Source organism: Zonotrichia leucophrys, chromosome Z (genome assembly GCF_028769735.1).
Source record: "Zonotrichia leucophrys gambelii isolate GWCS_2022_RI chromosome Z, RI_Zleu_2.0, whole genome shotgun sequence".
NCBI classification, from domain to species: domain Eukaryota; kingdom Metazoa; phylum Chordata; class Aves; order Passeriformes; family Passerellidae; genus Zonotrichia; species Zonotrichia leucophrys.
The window spans coordinates 71,321,521-71,337,993 of record NC_088200.1 but is presented as its reverse complement, the minus strand read 5'-3'; the positions used below and the strand labels follow the sequence as shown (position 1 = coordinate 71,337,993).

Below are 16,473 nucleotides of genomic sequence, written 5' to 3'. Positions count from 1 at the left end.
TCAAGAAAGCAAAACACTAAAACAAAACCCAAAACCAAACCAACGGGTTTGGGGGAGGGAGTGTCTACGAAAATGACTCTTTACAGTAAGTAAAAGAGGTTTATCACAGTTTTGGCAGCTTGCATGAGTTCATACCAAAAAAAAAAAAAAAAAAAAAACCACCAAAAAAACCCAAAAAACCCAAAAAACCAAAAAAAAACAACAACAAAAAAAAGACATCTTTCACGCTTAAAAAAAAAAAAAACCGCAAAAAAACCGCAAAAAACTTTCACGCTCTAGGCGTACCCTCTCAGTTGTAGGCCCTGAAGCAGTAGACTCCGTAGAGCTTGTGCTTCTTGTCGGGGAAGCCGACGAAGCGCACGGCGGCCTCGCTGGGGCTGCAGCGCTTGCGCGGCCGCGAGATGGGGTAGCGCACGCTGCCGTCCGCCAGCCAGCCCGCGTCGCAGCGGTCGTAGCCCAGCAGCTTCCAGGCCGCGAAGATCTGCCCCACCTTGGCGATCTGCGAGCCGTCCTTCAGGCAGGCCTGCACGGCCTCGTCGTACGTCAGCTTGGTGGGGTGGATCAGGTAGTAGAAGCGGCCTGGGGAGAGAGGGGGAGAGGCGGAGTTGTTAGCGCTGTGTGGAGGTTGGGTGTCGGCGGTGCTGGAGGGGTTTTGCAGGCTTAAATCTTGGCAGTCTTAAATCAAAGAATCACGCAGAATCACAGAATTCCAGGTTGGAAGAGACCTTCAGGATCATCGAGTCCAACCACAGAATTCCAAACTGGAAGAGACCTTCAGATCACTGAGTCCCACCACCAGGTTGGAAGAGACCTTCAAGATCATTGAGTCCAACCACAGAATTCCAAACTGGAGGAGACCTTCAAGATCATCGAGTCCAACCACAGAATGACCAGTTTAGAAGAGACCTTCAAGATCATCGAGTCCAACCACAGAATTCCAAATTGGAAGAGACCTTCAGATCACTAAGTCCCACCACCAGGTTGGAAGAGACCTTCAAGATCATTGAGTCCAACCACAGAATTCCAAATTGGAGGAGACCTTCAGATCACCGAGTCCAACCACCAAGTTGGAAGAGACCTTCAAGATCATCGAGTCCAACCCAGCCCCAACACCTCATCTAAACCCTGGCATCAGTGCCACATCCAGGCTATTTTTAAACACATCCAGGGATGGTGGCTCCACCACCTCCCTGGGCAGCCATGCCAGAACTTTATCAGCCTTTCTGTAAAAATTGTTCCTATTATCCAACCTATATTTCCATTGGAGAACCTTGAGACTGCCTTCTCTGGTTCTGTCAGTGCTGCCTGGAGAAAGAGACCAACCCCACCTGACTACAACTTCCTTTCAGGTGATTCTGTGACCTCAATGGTGTTGCCTAAGGAGTTTTACTTTTTATGCAATTTCATACACTTTTCATAGATCCACAGCTCTATATACCAGTTATACAGCTCCTGGTATTTTTCCTACCCTTTCTCTAAGATTTTAGAGTAATAAGCTGACCTTTTAGCACATTCCTGAAATACTTTTTGGTCTTATTGTCAAGCAGAGAACCTATAAGAAGACATAACAGGAACTGGGGCATAGACACCCTTGCACCAACCCAAGGGGCAACTGAATCTCCTATTGGATGTATCTCTTAGATATCCTAATTAATTAACCTTATGAAAACTGTACAAATTGAATACCATTGTGCCCATAGCCCATAACTATGGATACACCTGGAAGCTTCCAATAAGGAACTTCTTTTTTATCTTACCATTTTAATACTGTGGCAAGGCTTTTTGTCTGCTTTCATTTCAGGCAACAATACAATAACACTGACTTTCGAGGAGAAATGGAGATGATCTGTTGAAGGATCATGTGAAACAGTGGTTAATTTGGCTGTGTGCCAGTTGGATGTTGTGTTGTTGAAAATACTGTGATTTTTTGGTATGGTGAATTGATAAGTGTCAGGAGGAAAAAAGAACTTTCCCAAGAAACAGCAGAGGCACAGAAAACAGACTATTTGAACAAAAAACCCCCAACCAATCAAAAAAAAAAATCTAACCCCCAAAAAACCCCAAAAAACCCCCCAAAACTAAAAGCAATGCTATATTTATTTCTTCTAATATCAAATTATGGCATCTCCAACCAAAGTCACATTCACTGATAGCATTTTAGGGGAGGGCAGCTGCAGGTAACACATGCTCTTTTGCTCTCTGACAAGGTGGTGACCTTGTTTCTGATTAAATACAAGCAAAAAATTTCTTTTCTTTTTTTTGTGAGAAAGCCAAGGTATCCAACAGCTTCTCAGAAGGAGAGTTTGAGCCTGTGGTGGAGCAAAATTATGTCTGTTGTAAGTCTTCACCAGCAGTTCTGCAGCTCTGTTTCTCTTTAGGCATCAAAGGGAATATCCTCACCGCAACACGAGACTGAACTGATAGTGCTGCTGAGAAAAATGTTCCCTGTCTCAAGGTAATGAAAATATATGCCAGAAAATAAAGCCCAAAAAGCCAAGTCTACCCTACTAATCCATACAGAGCAATAATATTGGTATTGATTCTATTTATCAAGGCAATAAACATTCATTGTGAGCATTTCATTCATTATGCTTGGGGTTATTTATCATCACTGCTTTGACAGGTAAGTGGACTGCAGAAGAATCGTGTTTCTTTGAAGGCATTCAGTAATTTCCAAATAAATTCACAACTTTTCAATCTGCCTGCTCCTGAAGAGGAGAGCTAGGTAAAAAAAAGGAATTTTTCTGTTATTCTTCTGGGCACCTTCTAATTCCAGAGCACACTCTTTGCTGATTAATTAAGAATGTACTCCAAGACAATATCCACTTTCTGACTCCCAAAAATCAGATAGATACACAAAACTATGCCTAGTATGAGATTGCTTTCTTGGTAAAGAAAAAGTGGTGAATTAAGAGTTATGACAGCTTCATATTCCTGCAAAAATCAAACAGGGTTTTTTTTTCTAAATGAAGGAAAATCAGGTCAGATCGCAATATAAAAGTAATTGAATTAACCCTGTCTGAAGGTTGGAAATTGGATATCAAGACAAGAACATTTTAAAAAAAGGAATTTACATTGCAGCTGAGGTGCAAAAGAGACTTTAAAAAAGAAATTCATTGATGTCAGAGACAATATCTACAGAATTTCCGTAACTCTGAAATTCCAAAATTTCCATGATTTCCAAAACTCTTGAGAACAGGTAATCATCCCTCTGTGGAACACTTTTTAAAACTCTGTTTTGGCAAGTTGAGAGCGTTCACAATGTGCTACTAAAGGGAATGTTTACTAAATGGAATCCTGTCACTGATACACTCTTAAGAGGTTCCCCCAAAGCAAACAGGATTTCTGATTTAGGGGAACAGGGGTTTGGACTGATAGGGTTTAGTAAACTTCACCTAGTTTGTGAGTTCCTCTTCACGCCATATGCCAATGGAATGTAATTTCCTAGGGGTTTGCAGTAAGGTCAGGCTTTTGACATATGACATCAATAATAAAATACTCCTATACTCTGCTCCTCCCTCAAACAAGAGAAATGTAATAGTACACTCCACAGGGGTGCTATGTGTATCCAGAATGTCTGATTACATAAAATCCCATTAATAAACTCTGTGCAGATTTGCAGTTTTTCCCCTGATATTAGTTGGGAAGGGTTCCTGACTGTTCAGTCTCAGAACCTGTTAATTGATGTGGAAGGATAGGGAAGAATTTTCTGTCTCTCTCTCATTAATGCCTGATTAGACTCCTCACACCAAACCCATAGGGCAAAGGGTTTGTGCAAACCTGCCCAAACCCCATCTATAACAGCTATTTTGAGATTTTTGTGCGTAACAGAACAGCTGTAAGAGGAAAACTCCGACCACTGGCCTACACACCCTTGTGACTGTGGAAGTTTTAGGAATTAATCACACTCGGAGATTTCCTCAAGCTTAGTGCTCAATTGAGAGGCTTATTAGTAAGTTTCTGTTATTTAAAAATGAAAAAAAAATGGAGAGTGATATTTAAGACCTGGTAAATATTTTGACACCCAGTGATCCCCTCAAATAACTGATTTTGAATTAAATATGTGAGAAAAAAAAAATTTTGAACACACCAATACCAGTAATGACTCCGGTGAGTCAGAAGCAACTACTGCTAATAAAGGCTGTGTGATTTTATTTTGGGTTCAATTTCTCTTTTTGGAACAGTTGCTACATGCTCCTAGTGATAAAATACTCTGACATAGTCAAATGAACAGTCAGCATTATTCAGACAGGACTTTCCACAGCTTTCTCCCATTTAAATGTGACAATTGCTTGTCACACTCGCTGTTGTAATAAACAGGTGGCTGACAGCTGTGCTTTTAACATGCTCTCAAAAATGTATTCCTCATGTTCTTAATTTTGTTAAAACAAGATTTTTACTTGATTCTCTTAGAGCTGATGAAAGATCAATTATGCACCATGGTTCTGTGGAAAAAGTATATAATAAAATGCATGTTATTGAGGGGAAAGTGTGATGCAAGCTGTACTTGTACTTTGTCTTATTTTCTTCAAAAAGGTTTAATTATAGAGGATCTGATAAATACATTTACATTTAGCTCTTTCAGCACTTTTCAGTGCAAGAGATTCTCAGGGATTTTCCTTAAAAAAAAAGAAAACAAACCAAAAAACAAACAACTTTTGTCCTTCAGAAGACCTTTGAAAACAGATAAGGAATAACCACTCAGCTCTTCCATTATACTTTCCTTGGTTTATGGCTATTAGGCTCAGTGGGGAAGATTGTAACAAAAGGATTTATCTGCATTTATTTCATCAAATTGATCATCTGGAGAGGCTGCATGGGGGAGGAATATCCTTATTCCTTGGGACAAGGAAAGGAGAGAAACTGGGGGGACCTGCAGCCCTGGAAAAACTTTGGATCACCTCAGCTCTTCTAAAGATGACATGGGCTGAAGTGGTTTCCATTGAGCAGGACAAGTGAAGGAGAAATTGGCTGTGAGAGAGCAAAGCTGAGCCCTCAGGCACCAGGAAATTCCAATGAGGAATTTTCAAATTTAAGTTAGATCCTCCCCACTTGTGTACATTCATTTCCAACAGTCTTTATCAGCACAAGGAATGTAAAAACAGATTGGGAAGCATATTGCCATCCAGTGCAGGCAGAAAATGTTTTGTTATTTCAAAATATTTTGATGGATTTCTCAGGCAGCATCAGGCTGTGTTACTCTTTGCTTTGTTTTATGAAACACATCACTACATATATATATATATATATATATATATATATATATATATATATATATATATATACATATATATATATTTATACATATATATACACATCACTATATATATACTGGTAGATTGCTGGTAGTATTAGATATAAGAGCTATGAAATTATTTCATGTTCTTGGGTGAACATGAAATAATGAACAAATCTTGTATGAATCAGAAACATTTCAGTATAAATCAGCTACATGGGCAGAAAAAAATGTACGTTGTATTTGCCGTATTCTATGAAAAGTCATCATGGAGGGTAATTTCATAAAGTAACAAGATTATTTGATATTGCAGCTTTGCTCAAACTATTTCCATGTGCAGATAACAGAAAAGCATGTAAATGTTTTTATTAATGGTACAATGCCTTCATATTTAACCATTATTTTTTGTGTAACTGGGTCATCACAGTTGGGATCCAATAATTCCACAGGGAAAACACTGAACCTGGATTTGAATTCACTGCATTGATGATTACATTTTCATTTTTTACCCAAATGGCTAAGTACCATGGCTTTTACCTTCCTTCTTCAGGTAAAAAACAAGCTTTGCATGTATTTCAGACCAAGATTTTTTGCTTTCAGGGCTGAATTACTTGAAATGGATCCTTTTTTTTTTAAATAATCTCTGAATTTTTTCCCTACAGAGAAACCATTTAGAAGGTATCTAAACCTGACTCTTTTTTTATAGAAACTCCCACAACTTATTTTTTTTAAATTCTCCTTATCCTTGCCTGCTTCTGTGGCCCTTGGAATTTTCCCATCTCCATTACATAAAGCAGAAATCTGGATTTTCAGCTGAGGTCGTGAGTGACATTTGACACTGAATTGTGGGAACATCTACCTATATCTATATTTCTATCTATATCTATATCTACATCTACATATTATTTTATCTGTATCTATATCATCTATATCTACATCTACATCTACATCTATATCTATATCTATATCTATATCTATATCTATATCTATACCATCTATATCTATCTATATCTATAATCTATATCTTATCTATATAATCTGTATCTATATATATATATAACTATATAACTATATATCTATATATCTATATATCTATATATCTATATATCTATATCTATCTACACTTTCTCTTTCTCTCTCTCTCTTTTTCTAATATTTATCTTAGTCAGTACTTATTCTTTCTTTTCCCCAGAAATCATGCATTTTGTTCCTTAAAAGGTGCTGCTCAGCACCTGCTGTGTAAAAGGGGGGTGATCACTGAGCAGTAGTCACAAGGTTTTACTCTGCAAGGGTTGGAAAAAAGTGCAGCTATCACATTTTAGTTATTTTTGTTTGATTATTTAATACCCTGGTGATATTTCTATGGCACAGGGTTAAATCTGCATAGAAGAGTTCATGCAGGATTTCAGCTCGGATAAATGAAGCAAGAAAAACTGAGCCAGCTTTTGATGGGATGAAGCAGTACAATAAAGAAATCAGCCAAACTTTTGTTTCAGATCACTTTGAACCAAATGTAATACTGTTGGCTTAGAGGATCTGTTTGGGTTTTTCTGTTGTATTTTTTTTTTGGGGGGGGGGGGGGGGTTAATCTTGTGTGTATTATTTTTATTTTTTTTTTGTGGTGAGTTTTTTAGGTCTTTTCTTTGTTTCATTTTTATTTTTAATTTTTGTTTTGGGAGGGTGCTTTTTTGTTTGTTTTGGTTCTTTTTTTTTGTTTTTTTTGGATGGGTCTTTTTCTGTGGAGGGTGGTGCAGACTTAGCACTGGAGCACATCTTCTGAAACCAAGGCTTATCTTTATATTTTGCTGTGCTGTAGGACAAAGCTGCTTCACTGTGGCTAAGCAATCTGTGCATAAATATAAAAAGGCCACACTCCGTGGTCTGAGTGGGCTGCAAGCCAAACCTGTACAGAGTTGTGTAGGAATTATCCACAAGCTGGATGCTGTAGAGGATTGGATGCATTCACAGGAATGCTTTCTAAATCTTTTCCTGACACTAGGTAAACCCTGAAATGATAGCAAGCTGAGATTGGGTCCTTTAATTTCATTTAATACCTAAAAAAATATATCAGCTAATAGGAAAAAAAAAGCTTGCAGTTTCTAAAGTAAGGTTTACAGAAGTCCAGACTCAGAGCAAAAATGATCGGTGGCTTCGCAGCATACTGAGATTAGAAATCTAAATTATGAATAAATCTAGAAATAGGTCTGCTGATAAGGAACTATTAGGCATATTAGACCTGGTCCATGAGCAGGAGCTGCTGGACACTGCAGAATAGGTGCAGTGATGATCAAAATTTTGTTTTGCTGACAGATTTTAGCAATGGGAGCAGAATTATTGACTTCAACAGGAAACCTTAATTAATGAACTGCAGGTTCGAAGGCTGAACTGAATTAAACTGATTACACACCAGCATTAAAAGGATGTGTAGAAATTTTAATGGGGTATGTATAAAGGGTATGTATAAATTTTCAAGGAGTAAAAGGGGAGACATTAGAAAATCCTGCCAGTACAAGTCCTGAGTTGTAAAAACTACCTATGTGACCACGTGGCAAACACGACTTTGCTCTGCGCGCGTACCCTTGAAAACTCAACAATTATTTTATTACCTTGACTATTTCATTCCTAGCATCTTCCAGGTTTAACACAAGCTTTGACCAACCAAACACCCCTTTCTGCCCCTGGAGCACCTTGCCTAAGCACAGCCATTTAATGGGGGGAGGGCAAAGGAAACGCTCTCACCGTTGAAGTTGGACGTGAAGCAGAAGACGTCGTAGCGGCTCTTGTCCTTGTCCCAGAACCCGTAGTTCCTGACGCCGGGCACGGTGTTCCTGCCCCCGCAGGGCTCCCTGGGCTTGGTGATGGGGTACTGCACGGAGCCATCGCTGAGCCAGCCCGCGTTGCACCAGTCCAGCCCCGACCTCCAGGCGTCGTAGAGCTGGTCAAAGGAGGCCATGACCGCGTCCTGCCCCGCGCACGCCCGCTGCGCCTCGTGGAAGTTCAGGTTGTACCGCCCCAGCCGCGGGGAGTAGGGGAACACCACACCTGGGGCAGGGGCAGAGAGAGAGGTACCAGGTGTAAGCTTTAAATAATTTAGGGGTTGTATAGGAGCTGGGGTTTTAGTTAGAGATAAGCTTTATTGTGTGGGAATCCACAAAACCAGAGGGTTTGGGAAAGCTGCAAAAGGCAGGCCTCAGAGACAGCAGAACTGTGATGGGAGCCAAGCAGCAGCCATGAGATTGGGCAGCAGAAAAATTATTTAAACTGTAGAAAAGCAAGGACAAATAGAACAATGGTCTGGTATTAACGCTTGGCTAGAATAACTCCCTAAGCCACAGAAAAGTTCATCTAGCAAGATATTAGGAAGGTTAAAGCTTAATAATGGAGCTCTGTGCATTGTGTTTGAAGGCTCACAAGCAGGTATTGCATTTGAAATAAGCAAGCATTGTTTAACCAAAGGTACCTGTGCTTATAGTGGTTGGACAGAACTACTGTCAATATAGAATAGATACTATACAGATATAAATACTGTCAATGTGCTTTTGCTTTGTCTGATTGGTCAAGAAGCTTATAAAGTGAGGTGTAACATTTAAGCCACTGGAATGGCCTGCTGCCTAGGATGTGAGCTGCTGGCATCTTCCCATTGTCATAACCATGTAATTAGGCTGATGCTGGAAAATAAAACAGCTTGAGGCACATTCTACAGCAGCCCCATCTCATTCATGTCTGTAAATAGCCCCCCTTGCTGGCGTCATAATGGAGTTAACCAAAATAAATGGGTAGGCCTTGATGAAGTTAAGAGTTAGTAGTTAACTAATAATTGATTGCTTGTCAAGACAATGTTTGGTTAGCTGGGTTTATAATGAAGAATATAGAAACCGATAAAAGCTTTTGGAAACGTAAGACAGTTGTGGCCTTCTATGCTCTGAAGCGAATTGAAGATGAGGAATGGGAGTTCTACCAAGAGATCATTTTAAATATTTGCATTGAAAAGGTAGAAAGGTCAGAAGGAGGAAGACTTCATTTACTTCCTCATTTTGGGACCCCTCCCTATGAAAGGGACCACCGACCCATTTCAAAGAACAAACTCCGCATACTTAATGGCTTTTGAACTAATTACCATGACAAGTGGGGAATGAGATGTACCAAAGTGATGACTATGCATTTGTATTTTGGGTCTTCAATACTTGTATAGATAAAAGGACTCTGTAATGACTTGTAAATCACAGTGTGTATTTGGGAGCTATCTCACAATAAACACACACTTTCTAACTTTAAACTGTTAGAGAGTCTTTGTCCATCACAGTTAGATATTGGTACTAGATCAATATCCATATTTTTAATAAATCGAGACGGCAGGGAGAAGGGGAACAGCTTTGGCAGCCACTTGGAGGAGGAGTAAATGGGAAGTAAAGGTTGGATCCGTGATGTGTGGCAGTGTCGATTTTTTTTTGGGGGGGGGAGAAAATGCCCCATTGGCAGCACAGCAGCTCTGGTTTTGGGAAGAGGTGTCACTGTCATATTTTCTGAAAAATCCCTATGCCCAAGATTCTTCTCCTGGGAAGCTGAGAAGCCTCAGAAAAAAATGAAAACAATAATTACCTGATTTGCTTCTCCTGTGTTTGGCTGCTTTGGAATGTGATTGGAGATTGTTTATCCAACAGGTGGTTGTTTGATTGGTTTCATGTGAATTGTTTTGACTTAATTACCAATCACTAACAGCTGTGTCAGGACTCTGGAAGCAGTCATGAGTTTTCATGATCATTCTTTGTCACCTTCTTGTAACCTTTCTCTATTCTTTAGTATAGTTTTAGTATAATATAATATAATATAATATAATATAATATAATATAATATAAAATATAGTAATAAATTAGCCTTCTAAGAACATGGAGTCACATTCATAATCCCTCCTTTGTCCTGGGGACCCAGCAAATACCACAAAGAGGTTAGGGGCTGCTGCCGTATCTCTTCAGCTGTGCCAAGGAAAGTTTGTGTTAGATGTTAGAAAGAAATTCTTCACTGAAAGAGGGATTGGTCACTGGAATGGGCTGCCCAGGGAGGTGGTGGAGTCACCATCCCTGGATTGGCTTGAAAAAAATTGGATGTGGCACTGGGTGCCAGGGTTTAGTTGATGAGGAGATGTTGGGTCATGGGTTGGACTAGATGGTCTTAAAGGTCTTTTCCAACCTAGTTCATCCTGTGAATTCTGTAATTCTGTGGTTGATTCTGTGATTCTGTGCTGCCTTGCCTAACAGGATCATCTCCCCTCATCCCCTTCCCAATGGGAGTCCTGCCAGGTCTGCATGCTGCTCGCACCTGCACCTTGCTGTCACCAAGGTGGTCTCAGTGCCCTCCTCACAGTGCTTAAGGAGGAGCAGAGCTAGCTGGAATTATGCAACTACACGTTTTTCATGGAAAATTTCCATTTATCCATTGTAAGGTCAATTTCTCATTTTAAAAAGAGTCAATTAAACCCTAGCATAGCTTTTTGAATTTGTTTGGGTTTTTTGGGGGGGGGTTGTTTTTCTTTGCCTATTTTAATTTTGTTTGTTTGGGTGATTGTTTCTTTGTTTTGGGGTGTTTTTTTTTAGTTTTTTGGTGTTTTTTTTTTTTTGTGTATGGTTTTGTTTGTTGCTTCGTTGGTTTGGTGGGATTTTTTTAGTGTGGGATGGGAGTAGGGGAGTTCCTGCAAGCTATTTAGAAAGAAGGAATTGTTGAATGAATCACTGAATTTTTATTAATTATTTCTTTTGACTCATAGACATTAAGATGAAATGTTTTGATCAACACAAAAGAGCGTTGTGTTCTTTGCATGAGCCCTTGCCAAGATTTCCTGAGAGGTTCGGGACAGTTGCTTTTTGTGGGTTTTTTTGGGTGGCTTTTTTTTTTTTTTAATTTTTTATAATTTCACATTATTGCTGGAATAATGTCTGCCTTAACAACAGCGTTTCAAGGCCAATCTGGTAGGAGGCTCAATTTTAGCATCCTAAGGTTTTAAGGCTATGGGGAAATGAAAGCGGTGAAGGTGTGTGGGAGACTTTTCTGCTGTTTTTTTGGCCATTTGCCGCCACTGAGGGAGTCAGAGCTCCTCTGAGAGGACAGGTTTGCCCTGGCACAGATGGTGGCACAGCCCATGTGTGACACCCCCTTCCCTGTGTGCCCCTGCAGCAGTGATGGCTCACCCTGAGACAGGGTCACTGTGCAGGGAGCATGGCCCTGCCACATGCTCTGTGTCCCCCAGGGGACGAGGACACAGCCTTGTCCCCAAACCCTGTCTGCTGCTCATCCCTGCCCAGATGGGTCAGCAGAGAGACCTCACCACAGAGGACAGCCAAAAGGGGCTGGGAAATGTGGGGGCACCTCCAGTGTGGCCGTGTTCACAGGGGTCTTATGTTGAGGGAAGTGACGAGAATCTGACTCCATGCTTGAGAAGGCTTGATTTATTATTTTATGATACATATTATATTAAAGCTATACTAAAAGAATAGAAGAAAAGATTTCACCAGAAGGCTAACTAAGCTAAGAACAGACAGGAATGATAACAAAGGCTTGTGGATCAGATTCTCTGTCCAAGCCAGCTGAACTGTGATTGGCCATTAATTAGAAACAACTATATGAGACCAATCACAGATGCACCTGTTGCATTCCACAGCAGCAGATAATCAATGTTTGCATTTTGTTCCTGAGGCCTCTCAGCTTCTCAGGAGGAAAAATCCTAAGGAAAGGATTTTTCATAAAATATGTCTGCAACACCTCCAGGATGGTTTCAAAAGTGACCTCTAATCACAGACACTGCCCTAACCTGACACTTTTTTTTTTTAATTCTTGTTTTATGGAAAATATCAGAATTTAACATTGTTCTTTGGAGCCTGAAAGACATTTCAGAAAGCACTGAAGAACCAGCTCCCCATGTGGGTTTGATAAGGCAGAACAGAGAGACCTGAAACAAAAGTTTGGATCAGACCACCCTAATCTTTGGCAGGGCTTGGAAACTTAACCCAGACCTAAGTTTTACAGTTGGCTTTAGCCCAGTCTCATAATAAGCTGAAATAAAGTGGTATTAGAGAAGATCCAGCTCAGAATGTTTATCCTCAGGCATCTCTGTAGAACTAAGTGCTGTAGGACTCAGGGGGACTGAAGACAAGATAACACATGAGCCAAAAACTTTGCACTGGTATAAATATCCACCTTCCTTTTTACTTTTTCCTCTGCTGTTGGATCCTCTTGCCTATAACAATTTCTTTGTCCTCTGGGCAGTGCAGAATAGGATGGAGAAATTACCCAGTGGTCAAGCAAGGCAGTCACCTTTTGATGAAGCCACTCTTCTTTCAGAACATTCTAACCCATTTCTGTATCTGTTCCACCAGTTTCCTAAAGCTCCCTTGCTTCCTCTTCTCTCCCTCACCCTTCTGTCGTCCAAGCGTTATTTTTGTTTAACAAAATCTTTGCTATTACTAAACCTCAGTGACTTGGTCCAAGAAAATAAAGCATGCAAATGTAAACTTGGCAGGGTAATAATAAACAGCATTTTACTCTGCTTCATCAATTAGCTAGAGAGTCTGCTTCAGTTCTTTCCTTTTGTAAATCCTTTGTTAAAGGGCTTTTCTGTTATGTGATGTTCTGAGCTGCAGTGTATGAATGTAATGTAATACAATGTGTGTTAAATTCAACTTCATAAATAAGACACTGAAGAGGTTTCCTATTTTTCAGCTTCTCTGTTTTTCCTTCATCGTATCTTTGTTAAAATAAAAAAAAAAATCCATTCTTTGTCAATGGAGAGAAATATCACTGGGTATAATAAAAATTTAGCAAATTCAATAGGAATCCAAGCCTTTTTACTTTATTAGAAATCTAATACTTATTCTTTTTTTCAGAACTACATTTCCCCAGACAACACACTCCTTTTCCAGTACATGTGTTTGATTTGCATATACATTAAAAAAACACCCTACAAGTAGGAAAGATCAAGATATAAACTTACATACTTCTAAAAACTGAGCAGCAACTAGTTGATAACTATTCAAACAGATTTGATTCCGTAAGGTTTCCAAAATCACTTTTCAAAAGGGGCTAAACTGTGTTATGTAAATGTGTTGCAAATCTGAGTTTGACAGTTTGGGACATAATGTTTTTATAACATAAATATGCACTAAACTGTAATATTAGCTTTGGGCTATATTGGAGCAGACTGCATAGAAGCTGATTTTTTGTTGGAGTTCATCTGCAGTACAAGCCTGCAACTGATTAGCATTAATTTCACCCTGCAGCTGGGGGTGGCCAGGGCTGATTTTGCTGAGGAAAATGTACTGGGTTTGTGCTTTGCGCAGCTTTGAATTACCTTGCAATTTTTGTTAAAGGTGTTTTTTTTTTTTTTCCTTCACTTCCCTATCAAACCTTGCTGAAATTCACAGTGAGAGCTCAGCATTCATCTCCCCTTCCTTTTGCATTTTAGCAGTGCTGATCCTCAGTTGATGGCAGGGCATCTTCCTCAGTCCTGCTGGACCTTACAAACCCACCAGAGTATAATCCATCCCATCTGTTCCTGAATGGACAGAAAGCTGTCCTGAGGCTCCTTGCTGTTCCCAAGGCACAGCCTGAGCCTCAGTTTCTGACTCCAGCCCTGTGCTCTGCCACTAGACAAAACACCCACTCCCAAACCTTAACAAATTCAGCTTAAAAAAAGGGAGGGAGGCAAAACCTTCCAGCCTCAGAAGGTTAAAATCTGGTTACTTTGTGGGAAGGCAGAGCTGAGGAGCCTTAGCTTGACCTTGGTCGTTCCAATCCCTACCCATGTGGAGGCTGGGTGGGGATATTAATTTCCATGATAAGGAATCACGGTGTGGCTGCTCTCCCAAATCCTCGGTTCTCTGGAAAAGGTTCTGCCCCCAGGGGAGGACCTCCTTGCTCCCAAAAGAGACAGGGAGAGCCTGAGACACATCAGCTCAGCAGAGAATGGGTCTGTCAGTGAGAAATGAGGGGATGAATGCACCTGTGACCAAGCAACTGCAGTTTGGAAAATGAATCCTGTAATGGAAATTGGGATTTCCACCAAAAAAGGACGTATTATATATCCTCCTCACAGCCACACCAGTATTTCAATGGATTTCTCATTCAAGTGAGCAAATGTACAACTCTTCTCCACGTGTTGTGCTTTTCTGGGAGTGTACTTGTCTTATTTGTATTTCAGAGTCTTATATGTACCCCTTACACGAACCCCTAAAATTCAGTGCAAGCGAATTCACTTCACACACACTGTCAGTGCAAGGAGCTGGAGCACTTACCCAGGACAACAAGGTAAGGAAATAACCTCAGAAAGTTCAACCCCTGTAATGATTTGTGTGTATTAATTAAGCCAGCCCCACACACAATTAGCAGTTTCAAGAGTATTGACACGTAGAAACAGAATAACACAAATTTCTTTTGATTCATATGGGGGAAAAAACCAGCCAGTAAAGAAATAGGATTTTTTAAGTTTTAGCCCAAACTGAAAATTAATTTTTCTTACAGCCAGTGCAAACATGGGGCGACAGTTGAGTTTGCTATTTACTGTATTGTAGAGCACTGTTTTATACTGGCAGGTTCATACACTCAAGGGCAAAATTTTCCTTGCTGGATTCCTAAAATTCCATAAAAACTAGTGACCCCCTTATTTTCACAGTCTACACCTCCATTTTCCTGCCTGTCAGAACTTTCAGATGTCTGATCATCTGGCCACTGGCAGTCAATCTCAAGTAGCAATGTCCCTAAAAATGAAACTCAACCATGAAATATTGTCCCTCCAGCATTCCATAACAGTCAGTGGGGTTGCTTGCTTCTAACCAGTAAAAACATATAAAACACACTGATCTGGCCCAGGGCAGATTATTGCCTTGTATTTCTACAGCCTTTTTATAAAATTTGGGGACCGTTGCCTTTCTCTGCTCTTCCTAGATTAATTACTCCAAATTTTTTTTGACACTTTACTTTTGACACTTTACTTCTACAATTTCTGACAATTTTTTTTACCTTTTTGTTTCACCTGAATGATTCAAGGACCATTTCTTGGAGCATGTGCAACCACAGCTCCATCTGCAAAGCCCTGTCACAGAAGGAATTACATTGCTCTGTCATGAGTTACTCTTGGCAACCCCTCTTTGGTTTTTGTTCCAGGCACCCACAAAAAGTGTGTCCTATAAAATCAGCTTTTCAGAGAGTGGGACAGATCGTCACACAGAGGATATTAGAAATATGTGGGATTTTTTGGTGTGTGTATGGATGGAACAGCAACACACAGAGGAAGCAAATATGACATTTTTAGGCGAAATCTGATTGCTCTTGAGAGCATGGAGTTGATTTCCTGTTGGTTTCAACTCTGAATTCCCCATTGCTAACATCCAGCTGAAGACCAAATGAACAGATTAAAAAGTTACTGTTTTGACAGTTTGAAAAAATTTGTTTATATGAAGCTTATAGATCTGCTTGAGCCATTTTGAACTAAAGAGTCTGGTTTTGAAAGAGGTGCCTGGTTTTTTGTATTTTTTTTCTTTCTTGGATCTAAAGGCCAACATACATCAGAGCAAGAACATGAATGCTGGTGGTTTTTGGTTCTTGGGGAGCCACATGAAGAGTTAGCTTCTACCTAGAAGCTGCTTTTCTACAGAGGCTTTTAATGATTTTACCCAGATCTTCAAATTCCCAGTAGTGTTGATGTAAAAGTTAATTATTTTATAGCCTGTATTGCAAACTTACTGTGTTCAACTCTCATCTCCCTTTGAAGAGAGAAACTACTAAAAATAATTTTATTTTTAAAAAATTATTTAATTATTTAAAAAATTGATTTAATTATTAAAAAATAATTTAATTTGGTAAAATCCTGCCTCTGGCTGTTTGGCATTGTCCCACTTTCTCTGGTTCTCCTGCAGGGAGGGCACACAAAACCTGTGCCTGAGGAGCACCTGAGGGCTGGGAGGCCAAACCCACAGACCTGGAGCAGTGAGATTCATCACAGTGCCAGGTATTCATGAGGAAATAAACCAGCAAAGTGCAAACATAAAGAGAATTTAGTGTGAGACCGTAAAAAGCTGCCATAAATAAAATTTAATGTGAGCTGAGAATTCTTTTTTTTTTTGCTCACGACTCGGACAACGATATCTGGCTGCTGTCAGAGACCTTTTAATATACCAGGCTTTTGATTTGAGGGCGCTGAACAAAGAGGGTAAAACTCATGATCCATATTTTATGGCAGGAGGAGAGTAAGG

General features: G+C 40.0%; 1 protein-coding gene across 1 annotated transcript in view; it reads right to left on the bottom strand.

The window, feature by feature from the left end:
• Positions 1-267: 267 nt before the first annotated feature.
• HAPLN1 (hyaluronan and proteoglycan link protein 1) overlaps positions 268-16,473 on the bottom strand; it is a 32,940-nt gene continuing 16,734 nt past the window's right edge. The window contains exons 3-4 of the mRNA XM_064735939.1: positions 7,976-8,278; positions 268-579 (exon numbers count right to left, since the gene is read on the bottom strand). Of these exons, the coding sequence (XP_064592009.1) occupies positions 290-579; positions 7,976-8,278 (593 nt within the window). The 3' untranslated portion in view covers positions 268-289. The remainder of the gene's footprint in view (positions 580-7,975; positions 8,279-16,473) is intronic.